Raw genomic sequence first — 15,948 nt, 5'->3', positions numbered from 1 at the left:
CTCGGAGAAGCAATACGTGAGAGATTGAAACCCCCCTGAAGGCTTTCGGGTGGCTTGTTGGTGGTGAAGAAACTACATTTCCCGGCATGCCACACACCGAGGGTACGCCGTGTTGGATGCTGGGAATCGTAGTTTTTTCCTCGCGGGCTATAGCTGCGCAGTTTGGGTCTCTTCTCCCCCACTCTCCTCGCGTGTCTTTGCGGGAACTCCGTCCTGCACGTTTTCGAATTCACATCTCGTTCTGACCGCAGTAGAGATTCGTGCGTGTTGCAGGACCCCGCAGCGGACGCGCTTTCAGAAGTCGCCGCGCTTCGGCGGAGGCCGCCTCCGGCTCGGGAACGGCGGTTTCCCAATCTGGCTGCGCGTGCGTCACCGGGCACCCCAGTCTTCCTCGCGCCTGCCTGATGTGGTTTAGGGCAGGGGGCGGCGTGGGTTTCCCCCGCTCTCCTGAGGTAAACTTTGGGCGACCCGGGCAGCCCGCGAGCCCTCGCTGCAAGTCGGCGGGAGAGCACGGGGCCGCCCGGGTTTGCATAGAAAAGGAACGCCCCGCCTGCAGGAGCGCACACCTGCCAGTATTTGAAAGCAAAACCTTTCGTGGGTGGGGGAGTGGGGACAAGATAGCAGCTTTGTAACTTCGTAGAAATACCCCGGCCGCCCTCAGGGCGACGTGAAACCCCAGGTGTCTCTCCGCGGAAGTCGCCCACAGGTCTCTGGCGTCTTAGGACCACCTCTCCCGCTGCCCCTAGCCGGGCCCCTCTCCCTCGCTGCTCCCTCCTGTTTTCGGGAGATCCTCCGCATTCCTGAAGACCGGCTTCCGCAACTCCCACTCTGAACTCTGGTTGACACCTGCGCCTCGCGGGGCTCCTTATTGCCCCGCTTTTGTTCCTAGTAAGCAAAAGTAGCTTACGAAGCAGGTTTTACGCTTCTGTGCTGGCATTTTTTTTTTAAAGTCTACTAGAGTGTGCATCGCATTCAGAAATCTCAAGGGTATTTCGTTGTGTTTTCACTGATTTTTTGGTCGTAGAAAATGGGTTCTTCCTCTCTTCTGGGCTTCACAGCTCAGCTCCTTCACCTTTCTCTCTACTTCTGAGCAGTCCTGAAACTGCAAAAGCCATGTGACCGGGCAGTTCGCGCTGCACCTGGAGGGAACCGAGAGTGAAATAGAGCCGCTGCGAGTGCCTGGATGTTTGTGCAGATGCTGAGAATTCACGAGGGGGCAGAGCCGCAGGCTGTGGGCTGGCCACGGCGAGACTGCCTGGGCTCTGCCGTGCTCCTAGGGGTGCGCAAGAGCGGCTTCGTGCCCAGCCTCGCCCCCTCGGGCGGTCTTTCCGCCTCTCTGACTCCTAACGGCTACCCATCCCCATTCCTGCCCTGTGCGGCTCCTCCAGAACGGGCCCTCCCCGCCTTTGGAGCTGATCTCTTGATTCTTCCTGTGGTGCATTTCCATGGATACCTTTGTTGTGGTTGCTGCTAAGCTTCCGCGTAAGCACCGCTCAGCCCAGGAGGCAGTGACCTACCTTGTGTTCCGACTGGGGTGAACACCGGGTGGGCCGACAGGTGCGGTCAGTGCAGTGGGGAGCTCTCCTGGTAGGCGGAGGTGGTTCAGGGGTGGGGAGCCCGGGAGCGTGCAGGCTGGCACCCCGGAGCACTGGGATGGAGGGAGCGCTGAGGTGAATTGATGGGTCCATTAGCTGGTTCCTTCACTCGTTCACTCACTAATTCAGGGACTGTGGAGGACCTGCTGTGCGGGAAGGATCGTGCTGGGTGCTGGGAACACTGGCGTGAGCGTTGTGTGTAGTCTTGTGTTCCTGTGAAGCTTGAGCAGGTGTTACCCCTGGAGCTGCAGCTGCACACAGGTGTTCTACTTGAACTGGGGTCAGGATGTGAAGGCAGGATTGAACAGGAGAACCAGGGAAGTTTCTGGGTTGATGGAAATGTCCTTGATCTTCATGTTGTAGTGGTTGAAACTCATCAGGTTGTATACTTAGAAAGGGCGAGTTTTGTTATTTTTAAATTAGACCCCAGGCTGGCACCTTGGCGCAGCAGTTTAAAGCCGCTGCCTGCCGTCCCAGCTGCTGCACTTCCCATCCAACTCTCTGCTACGGCCTGGGAAAGCAGTAGAGGATGGCCAGAGTCCTTGGGCCCCTGCACCCATGTGGGAGACCCAGAAGATGCTCCTGGCTTCAGATTGGCCCTGCTCTGGCCGTTGTGGTCGTTGGGTGAGTGAACCAGCCGATGGAGGACCTCTCTATTTTTCTCTGTAACTTTCAGATCAATAAAATAAATTAAAAAAATTAGACACCAGTTAAAACTAACAACTGTTACTCTAAACAGCAAAATGCTGAAACCCGTTTCAGTAAGAACAAGGAGCCAGGGATGCCCACTGTGTCAGTACTGTGCCACACGCTTGAGCAGGGTCCAACAAGAAGACCAGAACATGAAGGGTGTGGCACAAATTAGAGAAGTTCTCCAAGAAATCCCTTCATGGCAAAATCTCTTCTTACCCATGACCTGATTTTATATGCCAAAAACCCAAGACTCTACCTGTAAAACAAATGGTGCACAATAAATACGAGAATCTGGTAGTCTTGCTGTAATCTTGCTTAAAAAATGTAGAAATGTGAGAAAAAAAACCCTTAATTTCATTTGTTTTGGAGGCAAAAATCATAAAATAGGAATAAGCTTAAAAGACATAGCTCCAACATGAAGAAACTATAAAATGTTGAAGAATATAAATCAAACGTGGGTCAGATTCCATACCCTATGTATAGTCTATTGCTGTGTAACAGAGTACACCCACATTTAGCAACTCAAAGTGATAAAGGTTTATAATCTCACAAGGTATCCATAGGTCAGGAATGCAGGAGCGCTTAGCTCGGTTGTTTTGGCTGAGGTTCTCATGCACTTGTGGTCAAGCTGTTGGCCAAGGCAGACAGCATCTGGTGGCAGGACTGGGGCTGGCAGATCAGCTTCCTCCAGGGCTCATCTGAGCAGGTGTGGGCCAGACCCTCGGTTCCTCACCATGCAGACCCCTCTGTAGGGCTGCCCAAGTGTGCTCACAGCGGCAGCTGGCTTCATCGGGAGTGAGTGAGCCAAGGCAGAGAACGGCTCACAAGCCACAGTGACTCATAATGAATCTCAGGTATCACGCACTCTCACAGCAGTAACCCTATTTGGTAAGAGAGGATTTTGCAAGGATTTGAGTACCAGCTGTCAGAGGCCACTGGGCCCGTTTGGAGGTCAGCTGCCACCATACCCTAGTGGCAAGGGAAGCTGGGAAAGTTTCACAAGGCGTTTTCAGCTTCTGGCACAAGAGGTGGGCCCTGAATAATACAGTGGGGATTTTCCCAGATGCTATGCATTAAAAAGAATGAAAATACTCACTACGTACTGATATTCAACTATACAAACAAGTCAGTGAAGCGGAAGAGAAAATCCAAAAATGGGTCATTTCCAGTGGATGCATAGAATGATGTTTCAATTCAGAGGGGGAATGGATAGTTTATTTAATAAATGATGCTTGCCTGTGATGGTTCTCTGTCTCTAGCAAAATGAAGTGGAACTCCTATCTTGTGCCATATAAAACAATGAATTCCAGCTTGGAAGAAAATGAGAGGACCTGCACACAGTAGAGGTGGGAGAGACCTGCTTATGAAGATGGAGCACCCAGGAAATCTAACAGAAAGCCTAGAATTAACTTTGAATTTAGAAAATGATTTCCTGGCCGGCGCCGGGGCTCACTAGGCTAATCCTCCGCCTAGCGGTGCCAGCACACCGGGTTCTAGTCCCGGTCGGGGCGCCGGATTCTGTCCTGGTTGCCCTTCGTCCAGGCCAGCTCTCTGCTGTGGCCAGGGAGTGCAGTGGAGGATGGCCCAAGTGCTTGGGCCCTGCATCCCATGGGAGATCAGGATAAGTACCTGGCTCCTGCCATCGGATCAGCATGGTGTGCCGGCCGCAGCACGCCAGCTGCAGTGGCCATTGGAGGGTGAACCAACAGCAAGGGAAGACCTTTCTCTCTGTCTCTCTCTCTCACTGTCCATTCTGCCTGTCAAAAAAAAAAAAAAAAAAAAAAAAAAAAAAAAAAAAAGATTTCCTGCCTCTGTTCCTCTGCCAATAAAATCTCTGGGTGTGCTGACTCTCTCACAAGCAATCAGAAACCTTCAACCTGTCATAAAGTAAATTCACCCATAGTCTTGGAGTTGCCATTTTATCCTATTAATTAAACACAAAAATCTCCCCAGAGGCTGCCTTAGAAAAATAGCTCAGTTTAAAAATAGCTATCCAATTGTCTCCTGTGGGCTTTGAACCGTAGCAGAGCACAAAGGAAACAGAATTTCAAATACAGGCTTGTTAAATTTCAAATTGTGGTAAATTGGATATCATGAATGACCCGATTAGCCATATTGATGGTAATTTCTGTTGGGGATTTACAAATATTTATTTTCATTTTATTTGAAAGGCAGAGAGAGTCAGAGGTCTTCCATTTGCTGCTTCACACCCCAAATGCCCTCTGTAGCCAGGGCTGGGCCAGACTGAAGCAAGGAGCCTGGAACTCAGTCCAGATCTCTCATGTGGGTGGCAGGGACTCAAGCTCTTCAGCCATCACCTGCTGCCTCCCGGCTGCTGGCTATGGACTGGAGGAGCCAGAATTCAAACCCTGCGTTCCGCCTGTGATTTAACTGCTGCACCAAGTGTGTGCCCTTGTGTGTGGCATTTTAGAGCTGGAAAGAATCTTGGAAATCATGTAGTTCCACAATGCCTGTTTCAGTTTTAAATTATATTGGTCATTTCCATGGTTAAAAAAATCAATTGATATAGAAAAGTGTAAAGTAAAGGTATGATTTGTAGGCTTCCTCTTCCCTACTGTTCCCATTCTCTAGGGTTTATCACTGATACGGGTCTCTTATGCATCCTTCCAGAAATTTTCTCTGTGTGTATGTGTGTATGTGTGTGTGTGTGCACACATGTGTATGTACATGTATGTGTATAATTTTTTAAAATATTTGACAGGTAGAATTATAGACAGTGAGACAGAGAGAGAAAGGTCTTCCTTCCGTTGGTTCACTCCCAAATGGCCACTATAGCCTGTGCGCTGTGCCGATCCAAAGCCAGGAACCAGGTGCTTCTTCCTGGTCTCTCATGCGGGCGCAGGGAGCACTTGGAGCACTTGGGCCATCCTCCACTACCCTGGGCAACAGCAGAGAGCTGGACTGGAAGCGGAGAACCCAGCGCCCATATGGGATGCTGGTGCCGCAGGCAGAGGATTAAGCAAGTGAGCCACAGCACTGGCCCCTGTATATGTGTAATTTTTAAAAGATGTAGAACAATAGATACTAGCTTATTCCATTTACCTGTGGGGAGCAACTCGGACTAGACTAAGTTACTGGAATTAAGACTTATTCTATGCATCTGCTCTCCCACAATATGGCGCTGGGAGAGGAGGAAACAGCTTCTACGCAGCTGCCTCTTGCCAACTTGAGTGATGACCTCCAGGAGCTGATCCTGCTCCTGATTGGAGGAGAGCAGCGTACTCGGCGTGTGGGCAGCTGAGTTGGGATTGGCGGAAGAGGACTATAAAGGAGGAGAGAGACAACATGCACCAGGAACATCTAAGGGGAACATCTACCTGAAGGAACACCTGTGCAGCCCCCGAGAGAGCCGGCCGGCGGTGTGCCGCTCCCCCGCGGAAGTGGGGAAAGTGGCAGGGGGAACCGCCCTTCCACGGAGGTGGAAGAGACAGTAGCCAACCCGGGAAGAACCAGCAGCAAACCCGGGGAGGGCCGAGCAGACAAAAGAACAGCGCAGGGTCCTGTGTCGTTCCTCCACGAAGAGGGGGAGCGACATAATGGTGCCGTGACTCGGATATGAAGCCTAGGCAGGGTTTAGTGTCGTTCCTCCATGAAGACGGGGAGCGACATTACCTAGATCTTAGATGTCTTGTTCCTTTTAACCATTCCCCTATTCAGTGGGCATTTGGATGGTGTCCAGTTTGCGTCTGTCATAGCCAGTGCTGCTGGAAAGTTCTAATATATACAGATTTTTATATTTGTATAAGTTTATCTGGAAGATAAATTTTTAGTTTTGGAATAGATCAAAGAGTATGTGCATTCAGATTTTCATGGCCATTTGCTTCTGTAAAAGAGGTTATAACAGTTTATTCACACTTCTCAAGCCTGCCCTATCCTTTTTGCAAAGCTTAGAAAAATCGGAGTTTAGAAAAATTAAATGAGTTCTGGGAGTTAGTTATATAATGGCAGAACAAACTGGACCTTGTATTTAAGAAATTTGCATTGTTCTAATGGTCACATACTTCTTGGTTACTTACCTTAGAATTTTCACGTTTATTCTGTTTGTGTTTTTTCAAAAAGGTTTATTTATTTGCTTTAAAGAGTTACAGAGAGAGGAAGAGACAGAGACAGAGATATCTTCCGTCCTCTGGTTCACTCCCCAGATAGCCACAATGGCCAGGACTGGGCCAGGCTGAAGCCAGGAGCTTCTTCTGTGTCTCACACATGGATAGTAGAGACTCACACTCTCGGGCCATCTTCCATTACTTTTCTCAGGCCATTAGCAGGGAGCTGGATCAGACTTGGAGCAGTGGGGACTTGAACCAGCGCCCGTATGGGATGCTGGTGTTGCAGGCAGTGGCTTCACCTGCAGCGCCACAACACTGGCCGCTGCTTTTATTTTTTTTTTAAACTGTCTTTATTTTATAAAATGTTAATTTATTCATATTTTTATGTACTTGAAGGACAGAAAGATGTCTTCCATCTCTGGTTCTCTCTCATAATGGCTGAAACAGCTGGGGTTGAGCCAAGCGGAAGCCAGGAGCCAGGAAGTCCACTGTGGTCTCCACATGGCTGGCTGGGACTCAGTACTTGCCTTCCAGGTGTGTTTGCAGAAAGCAGGACTGGCCGTAGAGGCACAGGTGGACTCCATCCCAGGTCCACTGATATGGGCTGCAGACATCCCAAGAGGCAGCTTAATCTATTGTGCCACAGTGCCCATGCCTGAAAGTTTTTTTTTTTTTAAACAAAAGTCATCTTAATGATTTCAAAGCCAGAAATGTTTATTGTAGAAACTTTAGAAATGGAAAAAAGCTCAAGAAGAAAATTAAAATAATTTCTTCCCACGTGGGTGCAGGGGCCCAAGCACTTGGGCTGCCTTCTGCTGCTTTCCTAGACACATTAGCAAGGAACCAGATCAGAGGTGGAGCAGCCAGGAATTGAACCGTCACCCATATGAGATGCCAGTATCGCAGGCAGGAGCTTAGCCTACTACGCCAGAGTGCCGGCCCCAGTCAACCTAAATTTTAAGCATAGGAAACTTTAAAAGTAAGAAGAAATACAGCCTAAAGCTGCCAGGGGTAAAATTGCTAACAAAAGATGGCATGGCCTTTGGGAAGTAGCATGTGAGTTGGCATGTGGATATATAGACATTCCTGAGCCGTAAAATACTGAGAGCAGTTTCTGAGGGAGGCCAGAAGCAGCTTTCACCAGTTAATAGATGTACTTTGTAACTTTAAATTATAAAGTACAGTGATAAAAACAGTGATACTGTTGAGGCTGCTTTATCATAAACTGTGAAATCAAACATTCGCAGTAGAGGGAATGTTAGCATTAGCACCAACAATAATATGAATAGCAAACATTTACTAAGCACTTAGTTTGTAGCTTGCAGATTCTGAAATATAAATTAAACAGTGATAACCTAAGAAAGATGTTGGGAAGGGTATTTTTAAAATGTTTTTAATTTTCACTTTTTATTACTTTTTAATAGATGTAATATGATTGTAGGTGCAATTCTAAGAACATGATATTCCCTCCTTCCTTCCCTCCCTCTCTTTCCCTCTCACTATCTTTCCTCCTCCCTCCTCCCTCCTCCCTCCCTCCCTCTTTCCCTCTTTCCCTCTCTCTCTCTCTTTCTCTCTTACTTTCTTACTTTCTTTCGTTTTTGAGATAACATATTTTAAATTCACATTACAGGGGCCGGCATTGTGGTGTAGCAGGTAGGGCCATTACCTGCAATGCAGGCATCCCATATGGGCACTGGTTCGAGTCCCGGCTGCTCCACTTCTGACCCAGCTCTCTGCTATGGCCTGGGAAAGCAGTAGAAGATGGCCTGGACACTTGGGCCCCTGCACCTGCATGGGAGACATGGAAGAAGCTTCTGGCTCCTCACTTTGGATCAGTGCAACTCTGGCCATTGTGGGCATCTGGGGAATGAACCAACAGATGGAAGACCTTTCTCTCTCTCTCTCTCTGTCTCTGCCTTTCTAACTCTACCTTTCAAATAAATTAAAAAAAAAAAACCTTAAAAAAAGAAATCAGATTAAAAAAATAAATTCACATTACAATAAAAAGGCTAAATACTTCATTGAATAAGAAGCTTAACAAGTAAAAAGCAAAAAGACTCTAGTTTAGTGATAATATAGGCAATGGCTATAAACAACAATTAAATGGAAAAATGACCATTTAATCCATATATACAGTAAATTTTAAAGTAATAACATTATTAAAAGTATAGTAGTGTAACTTTTTAAAAAAGATTTATTGTTTTGAAAGGCAAAGTTACAGAGAGGCAGAGGCAGAGAGAGAGAGAAGTCATTCCAGCCAGGAGCTTCTTCCAAGTCTCCCATGTGGGACCCAAGGACTTGGGTCATCTTCTACTGCTTTCCCAGGCCATAGCAGAGAGCTGGATTGAAAGTGGAGCAGCCAGGACTCGACCCGGGACTCATATGGGATGCCAGCACTGCAAGTGGCAGCTTTACCTGCTACACCACAGTACTGGCCCCAGTAGTATAACATTCTTAATCCTTGGTTTCACAAAGGTATAAAACAAAGTTTTACAAAACTATATTTACAGCAGTACTGATACATACAGACATTTCTTTATTTTTCTTTTTGTTTGTTTCTTAAACTTTAGCTCCCACATATCAGGGAGAGCATGCGGTATTTGTCTTTCTGTGTCTGGCTTATTTCATCAAACATGATGTCCTCCAGTTACATCCACTTTGCTGCAAATGATAGAATTCCATTCTTTTTTATGGCCGAATAATATGCCATTGTGTATATATACCATATTTTGTTTATCCATTCATCTGATGACGGACACCTTGCTTGATTCCAAATTTTGGTTGTTGTTGTGAACAGTGCCACTTTAAACATGGTAGTATAAGTATCTCTTTGATCCATTGTATTCAAGTCTTTTGGGAACATACCCAGTAGTGAGATTGCTGGATCATATGGCAAGTCTATTTCTTTCTCTTTTTTTTAAGATTTATTTATTTATTTATTTGAAAGTCAGAGTTAGACAGAGAGAGACAGAGAAGCAGAGAGGCAGAGAGAGAGAGAAAAAGAGAGAGAAAAAGAGAGAGAGAGAGAGAGGTCTTCCATCTGCTGGTTCACTCTTCAATTGGCCACAATGGCTGGAGCTGTGCTGATCTGAAGCCAGGAGCCAGGAGCTTCTTCTGGGTCTCCCACATGGGTGCAGGGGACCAAGGACTTGGGCCATCTTCTGCTGCTTTCCCAGGCCACAGCAGAGAGCTAGATAGGAAATGGAGCAGCTGGGACTTGAACTGGCGCCCATATGGAAGCAGCTTTACATGCTACACCACAGTGCCAGCCCTGGCAAGTCTATTTCTAGTTTTAAGAAATCTCCATACTGTTTTCCATAGTGACTGCACTAATTTACATTCTCATCAAGAGTGTCTAAGTGCTCATCTTTGTCCACATTCTCACCAGCATTTGTTACTCTCTGTGTTTTAGATTTTAGCCATTCTGACAGGGTTGAGGTGATGTCTCATTGTGATTTTCATTTCTCCAATGGCTAGTGATGTTGAGCATTTTTTCATATATTTGTTGGCCATTTGTATTTCTTCTTTAGATAACTCTCATTTTGTTACTTAGGGTTTTTTTTTTAATAGGTTTATTTTATTTATTTGAAATACAGAGTTACAGAGAGAAGGGGAGAGGGAGGAGGAGAGGCAGAGGGGGAGGGGGAGAGAGAGAGAGAGAGAGAGAGAGCGAGCGAGCATCACCTATCTTCTGGCTCACTCCCCAAATGGCTGCAATGGCTGGAGCTGAGCCAATCTGAAGCCAGGAGCCAGGAGCTTCTTCCGGGTCTCCCATGTGGGTGCAGGGGCCCAAGGACTTGGGCCATCTTCCTCTGCTTTCCCAGACACATTAGCAGGGAGCTGGATGGGAAGTGGAGTGGCTGGGACTTGAACTGGCACCCTTATGGGATGCTGGCTTTGCAGGCCAGGACTTTAACCCCCTGTGCCAGCCCCATATTGAGGTTTTTAAGTTGCTGATACATTTGGGATATTAATCCTTTGTCAGATAGGTGTTTTGCAAATATTTTTTCCCATTCTGTTGTATCCTTCTTCACTCTATTGGTCATTTCCTTTGCTGTACACAAGCTTCTGAGTTTGATATAGTCCCATTTATTTAGTTTTGGTTTTGTTGTCTGTACTATGGGGTTCTTGTCCAAGAAGTTTTCCCCTGCACCAGTGTCTTGGAGTGTTTCCCCTATATTTTCTTCCATCAACTTCATAGTCTCAGGTCTTAAATTCAGGTCTCTGATCCATGCATCTAACTTCATTCTTCTACATATATACATCCAGTTTTGCCAGCACCATTTGTTAAAGAGACTATCCTAATTCCACTGTATGTTCTGAGTACTTTTGTCAAAAGTCAGTTGAGGGGCCGGTGCTTTGGTGTAGCAGGTAAAGCCACTGCCTGCAGTGCCGGCATCCCATATGGACACTGGTTCAAGTCCCGGCTGCTCCACTTCTGATCCAGCTCTCTGCTGTGGCCTGGGAAAGCAGTAGAAGATAAACTCAAGTGCCTGGGCCCCTGCACCTGTGTGGGAGACACAGAAGAAACTCCTGGCTCGTAGTTTCGGATTGGTACAGCTTCAGCCATTGTGGCCATCTGGGGAGTGAACCAGCAGATGGAAGACCTCTCTCTCTCTCTCTCTGCCTCTGCCTTGCTGCAACTCTGCCTTTCAAATAAATAAATAAATAAATCTTTTTAAAAAAGAGTCAATTGTGTGTTTGTATGTGGATTAATTTCTGAGCTGTCTATTCTGTTTCATTGACATATGTATTGGTTTTTATGCCAATACCAAGCTGTTTTAGTTACTATAGTTTTGTAGTGTGCTTTGAAGATAGGTATTGTAATGCCTCCAGCTTGATTTTTCTTATTGAGGATGACTTTGGCTATTCAGGGTCTTTTGTGATTCCATATGAATTTTAGGATTGCTTTCTCTAATTTGTAAAGAATATCATTGGTATTTTGATAGATTGGATTGAATCTGTAGATTGCTTTAGGTAATATAGACATTTTAGTGATATTGATTTTTCTGATCCATGAATGAGGAATATCACCATTTTTTGTGTTTTTGATGATTTCTTTCAGTAATGTTGGATAATTTTAATTGTAGAGATCTTTCAGTTCTTTGGTTACATTTATTCCTAAACACTTGATTTTTTTGTGGCTATTGTGAATGCGGTTTCTTTCTTGATTTCTCTTTCTGTGAGCTCATCATTAGGATACAAAAAGCCTACTGTGTTTTGTGTGTTTATTTTGTACCTGCAACTTTACTGAATTAGTTTATCAATTCTAGCAGCTTTTTGGTGGAGTGTTTAGGTTTTTCCATGTACAACATCATGTCATCTGCAAACATGGATAATTTGACTTTCTCAGTGTTGTATAATCTCACCATTTTAAGACAGTCGATATTTTCTTTCCTTTTTTTTTATCTTTAAATGTTGTCTTCTTGATATAGAGTGTTAGAGTGGCATTGCAACATGCATGTGTGTAGTCATACTGACCTGGGTTTAGATCTTGGCTCTCCTCTTAGTAGCTACATGATTGTGGACCCGTTGCTTATCTTGTCTGAACTTTTGTTTCTTCATCTACAAAGTAGGCTGATATTTTTACCTGTCATAGGATTATTAGAACATTCAATGCAATAGAGTTAATAGTTTTTAAAAAGTATTGCATTGTAACATTGTTGTCAGGTGAAGGTGATAAAAAATGAATCAAATATACTTTATAACCCGATAGTTATATTTCTCCACAATTGAAAGCAACAGACATAAACAACAAAGAAACATTTTGTATGGAAATTAGTTGCATCAAGGAAAAGCTCATGAAAGTAGGTAGTTTTTATAATGTTTCTTCCTGAGCTCTTGCAGGCATAGCTATGTCATTGTTGGAGGGTATTTTCCATTAGCTCAGTGGAATTAAATTTCCAGCCTGTGTAGATAAATGGAACGTTCTATGAGCCTGCGTACTTTAAGATTAAAAAGTATCACTGAACTCAGGTTCTTAGATCCTGACTTGCTTGTCTGTCAGCTTCCAGCAGTGTTCCTGGTCTTCTGCCCTTAGATAATTTGATTTGTTCCCCCTGTCTTGACCAACCCTCTACCTATTTTCATTCCTGCTTCTGGTCCCAGTTTTGTGAGTCTTCCCTTGCTTGTTAGATTCCTGCATTTTTTGGACTTGTGTGCCTTTTTGCACTGTCAGTAAGTCCCCTTGCATAATTTCCAAATTCTTAGGGTGCAGATGTGGTGGTTGGCTGAAGGAGCCCTGGGGAGGTGGAGTGGGCAGCGGGGCTGGGAGAGGGGAGGGCCTTGCATCCAGTGCCTACTCTCCTGTGGTTCTCAGTAGTTCGCAAAGGCTTAGAGCAGGGGCGACAAGGACTGCCTGTTAGCCTAAAATAACGCCTGTTTTCTTTTTCAGTCTCGACTTAAAGCTACATTATTTTTAAACTCTGGTCTGTTCATTGGCTGACATCTCTCACCCTCAAATGTCAACAGGAAAGAAACAGTTTTGGGGAAAGATGTCCATCTGCTCATAGCCAACACAGCCAGCCAAAGGGCTTCAAAACCGTGCAGGTCAGTGGCTGCCCCCTGATGAAAACTGTTACCTTCCGACCACGATGTCTTCCCTGAGCAAAGTGAAATGAGCCAGAAGGCAAGCGAGAATGCACCCAGCCGTCCCCAATTCATCTCAAAGCCCCCGAAACCCATCCGGCCATACATCTGCTCGGCTCTGCATGATTTTCAGGAAGAGAGAGACTTTTTGGCCAACAACATCTTCCCTCAGCTTCATGAACTTTGCAGTTCCCGGGGCACATATTTCAAAGCAGTGGATCTGAGATGGTCGGCGCTGAAGGCCCACAGGTCCTCACCCGCCAGCCTGCGCAGGCAGCACGCCTGTCTCCACGCCCAACAGCTGAAGCTGTGCCTCGACTCCGTGAGCAGCTGCTTGCCCTTTTTCATCTGCCTGCTGGGCCACACCTACGGAGACTTCCTCTCTAAGCACTCAGCTTTCCTGTTCTCCAAAGATGTCGGCTTGTCACGGTTATCCAACAAAGAACAAAATCTCTATGTTGCGGCCCAAAACGGCTATCCCTGGGTCCTGGAGTGCCACGACTGCAGCCTGATGGAGTTTGAGATCATCCAAGCAGCATTTCTGAATCCATCCCCATTCCAGTATTTTTACTTTAGGACTCAAGACACCCTGCCCAAGGCCTCAGCCAAGGAGAACGAGGAGCAGGTGCAGCAGCCGTCCTCGGACTCTCGGATCCCCAGGGAGGAGAAACTGAAGATTGGAAAGCTGAAGGCCACGATTATGAGCAAAGGGCTCCCGGTCAGATTCTATGCCGGTCTCCAGGAGCTGGGGGAGCTGGTTCTCAAGGACTGGTCACTTGTGATAGAAAAACTGTGCCCAGCCACTTTACTGATGGATAATATAGGTTAGCAAACATAGAGACAGCTAAGTCTAGCAGCTGCAGAAGGTTAATTTTTAAAAATGATTTATTTATTTATTTGAAAGGTGAAATGACAGAGGTATCTTCCTTCTGTTGGTTTGCTTCTCAATTGGCTGCAACAGCCAGGGCTGGGCCAGGTCAAAGCCAGCAGCCAGGACCTCCATCCAGGTCTCCCATATAGGTGACAGGGGCCCAAGCACTTGGGCCATCTGCTGCTGCTTTCCCAGGCGCATTAGCAGGAAGCTTGATTGGAAGCAGAGCAGCTGGGACTTGAACCAGCACTCCTAAATGACACATGGGCGTTGCAAGTGGCAGCACCACAACACTGGCCCCAAGGTTAATATTTTTTATGAGTATGTCTTCATTGTGAATGGAGTTTTTAAGTGATTGGAAATACTCCTTACACATTTAAATTATTCCCATATTCCTGTAACCTGTGCTTTTCCGTTTTGAAGATTTTGGAAACTGAAAATAGGAGCAAATAATGGGTCATGGAAGATTATTTAGGAAGTTAAGGAGTTTGGAGAAGAGCCAAAATAATATCTGATGGTTAACATGTAGGTCCAGGACAGCGATTCTCAACTAGGATGAATTGTGTCCCCTCTGCCAGAGGGACATTTGCCATGTCTCACGGCAGCTTTGGTTGTCACACTGGGGTGAGCTACTGGTGTCGAGTGGGTAGAGGCCAGGGATACCACTGAACATCCTAGAGTGTACAGTCCAGCCTCCCAGAGTATAGCATTATCCAGCCCAAATGTCAACAATACCAAGGTTGAGAAACCCTGAGCTGAAGGGGAGAGAACTTTACTAATTGTTTGGTACTTTATATATATTGTCACCTTTGATCTTCAAGGCTGAGCCCTACAAGATACCTACTGCAACTCTGATTTTGCAGAGGGACAAATGAAAGCTACTATAGTAGCAGTTAAATGACTTACCAGTGTCATATAACTAGTGAGGGGCCAATCCAGGATTTGAACCCAGGTCCCCACGACTAAAATCCATGGCTGTTTGCCCTAACCTTTACTACTCACAGTGTAACCCCTGGGCTGGCAACCTTAGTATCACCTGGGAGCTTACTCAAAATGCAGGCTCTGAGCCCCATTCCTAGTCTACTGAATTAAAAATTGCATTTTAACAAGGTGACCAGGTGCATGCATGTTAAAGTTTGAAAAGCACTACCTGACAGCATATTGCTGCTAAGTGAAAAGATTATTTGAAAATGATGCCTTGTGGACATGTACCAGATTGAAAAGGGAAGCACATTGGCTGGCACTGTGGCTCACTTGGCTAATCCTCCGCCTGTGGCGCTGGCACCCTGGGTTCTAGTCCCGGTTGGGGCGCCGGATTCTGTCCCGGTTGCCCCTCTTCCAGTCCAGCTCTCTGCTGTGGCCCGGGAGTGCAGTGGAGGATGGCCCAAGTGCTTGGGCCCTGCACCCACATGGGAGACCAGGAGGAAGCACCTGGCTCCTGGCTTCGCATCGGCACAGCTCCTGGCTTCACATCGGCTAGCGGCCATTGGGGGGGTGAACCAACGGAAAAAGAAGCCCTTTCTCTCTGTCTCTCTCACTGTCTAACTCTGCCTGTCCAAAAAAAAAAAAAAAACAAAAAAAAACAAAAAAAAACAAAAAAAAACAAAAACAAAAAACGGAAGAGCACTGTCAAAGTATGTTAGAGATTCTTCACCTAGACAGATGTCACTGGGGACCTATGGTGCCTCTCAGATGGCATGAAATTAGAATGTTTGGGCTGGTGTTGTGGTACAGTGGGATAAGCCACAGTCTGCAGTGCCAACATCCTGTATGGATGCTGGTTTGAGTCCTGGTTGCTCCACTTCCAATCCAACTTCCTGCTAATGCACCTGGCAAAACAGCAGAGGATGGCCCAAATGCTTGGGCCCCTGCACCCATGTGGGAGACCTGAAAGACACTCCTGGCTCCTGACTTTGGCTTGGCGCAGCTCTGTTCATTGCGGGTATTTGAGAAGTGAACCAGAGGATGGAAGATCTTAGTCACTCCTCTCTCTCTCTGTAACTCTGCCTTTCGAATAAATAAATAAATCTTTTTTTAAAAAAAAATTAGGGCCGGCGCCGCGGCTCAATAGGCTAATCCTCCACCTAGCGGCGCTGGCACACCAGGTTCTAGTCCCAGTCGGGGCACCGGATTC

The 15,948-nt window shown here is 46.3% G+C and overlaps 1 protein-coding gene across 1 annotated transcript in view; it reads left to right on the top strand.

Moving 5' to 3' along the window:
- Window positions 1-522: 522 nt before the first annotated feature.
- LOC100355689 (putative tetratricopeptide repeat protein 41) overlaps window positions 523-15,948 on the top strand; it is a 90,353-nt gene continuing 74,927 nt past the window's right edge. Inside the window, exons 1-2 of the mRNA XM_089308896.1 lie at window positions 523-888; window positions 12,750-13,767. Coding sequence (XP_089165022.1) covers window positions 12,972-13,767 — 796 coding nt within the window. The 5' untranslated portion in view covers window positions 523-888; window positions 12,750-12,971. The remainder of the gene's footprint in view (window positions 889-12,749; window positions 13,768-15,948) is intronic.

The sequence above is a fragment of the Oryctolagus cuniculus genome, chromosome 11 (assembly GCF_051225735.1).
Source record: "Oryctolagus cuniculus isolate XC-2025 breed Fujian yellow rabbit chromosome 11, ASM5122573v1, whole genome shotgun sequence".
NCBI classification, from domain to species: Eukaryota; Metazoa; Chordata; class Mammalia; order Lagomorpha; family Leporidae; genus Oryctolagus; species Oryctolagus cuniculus.
This window is presented reverse-complemented; position numbering and strand designations above follow the sequence as displayed.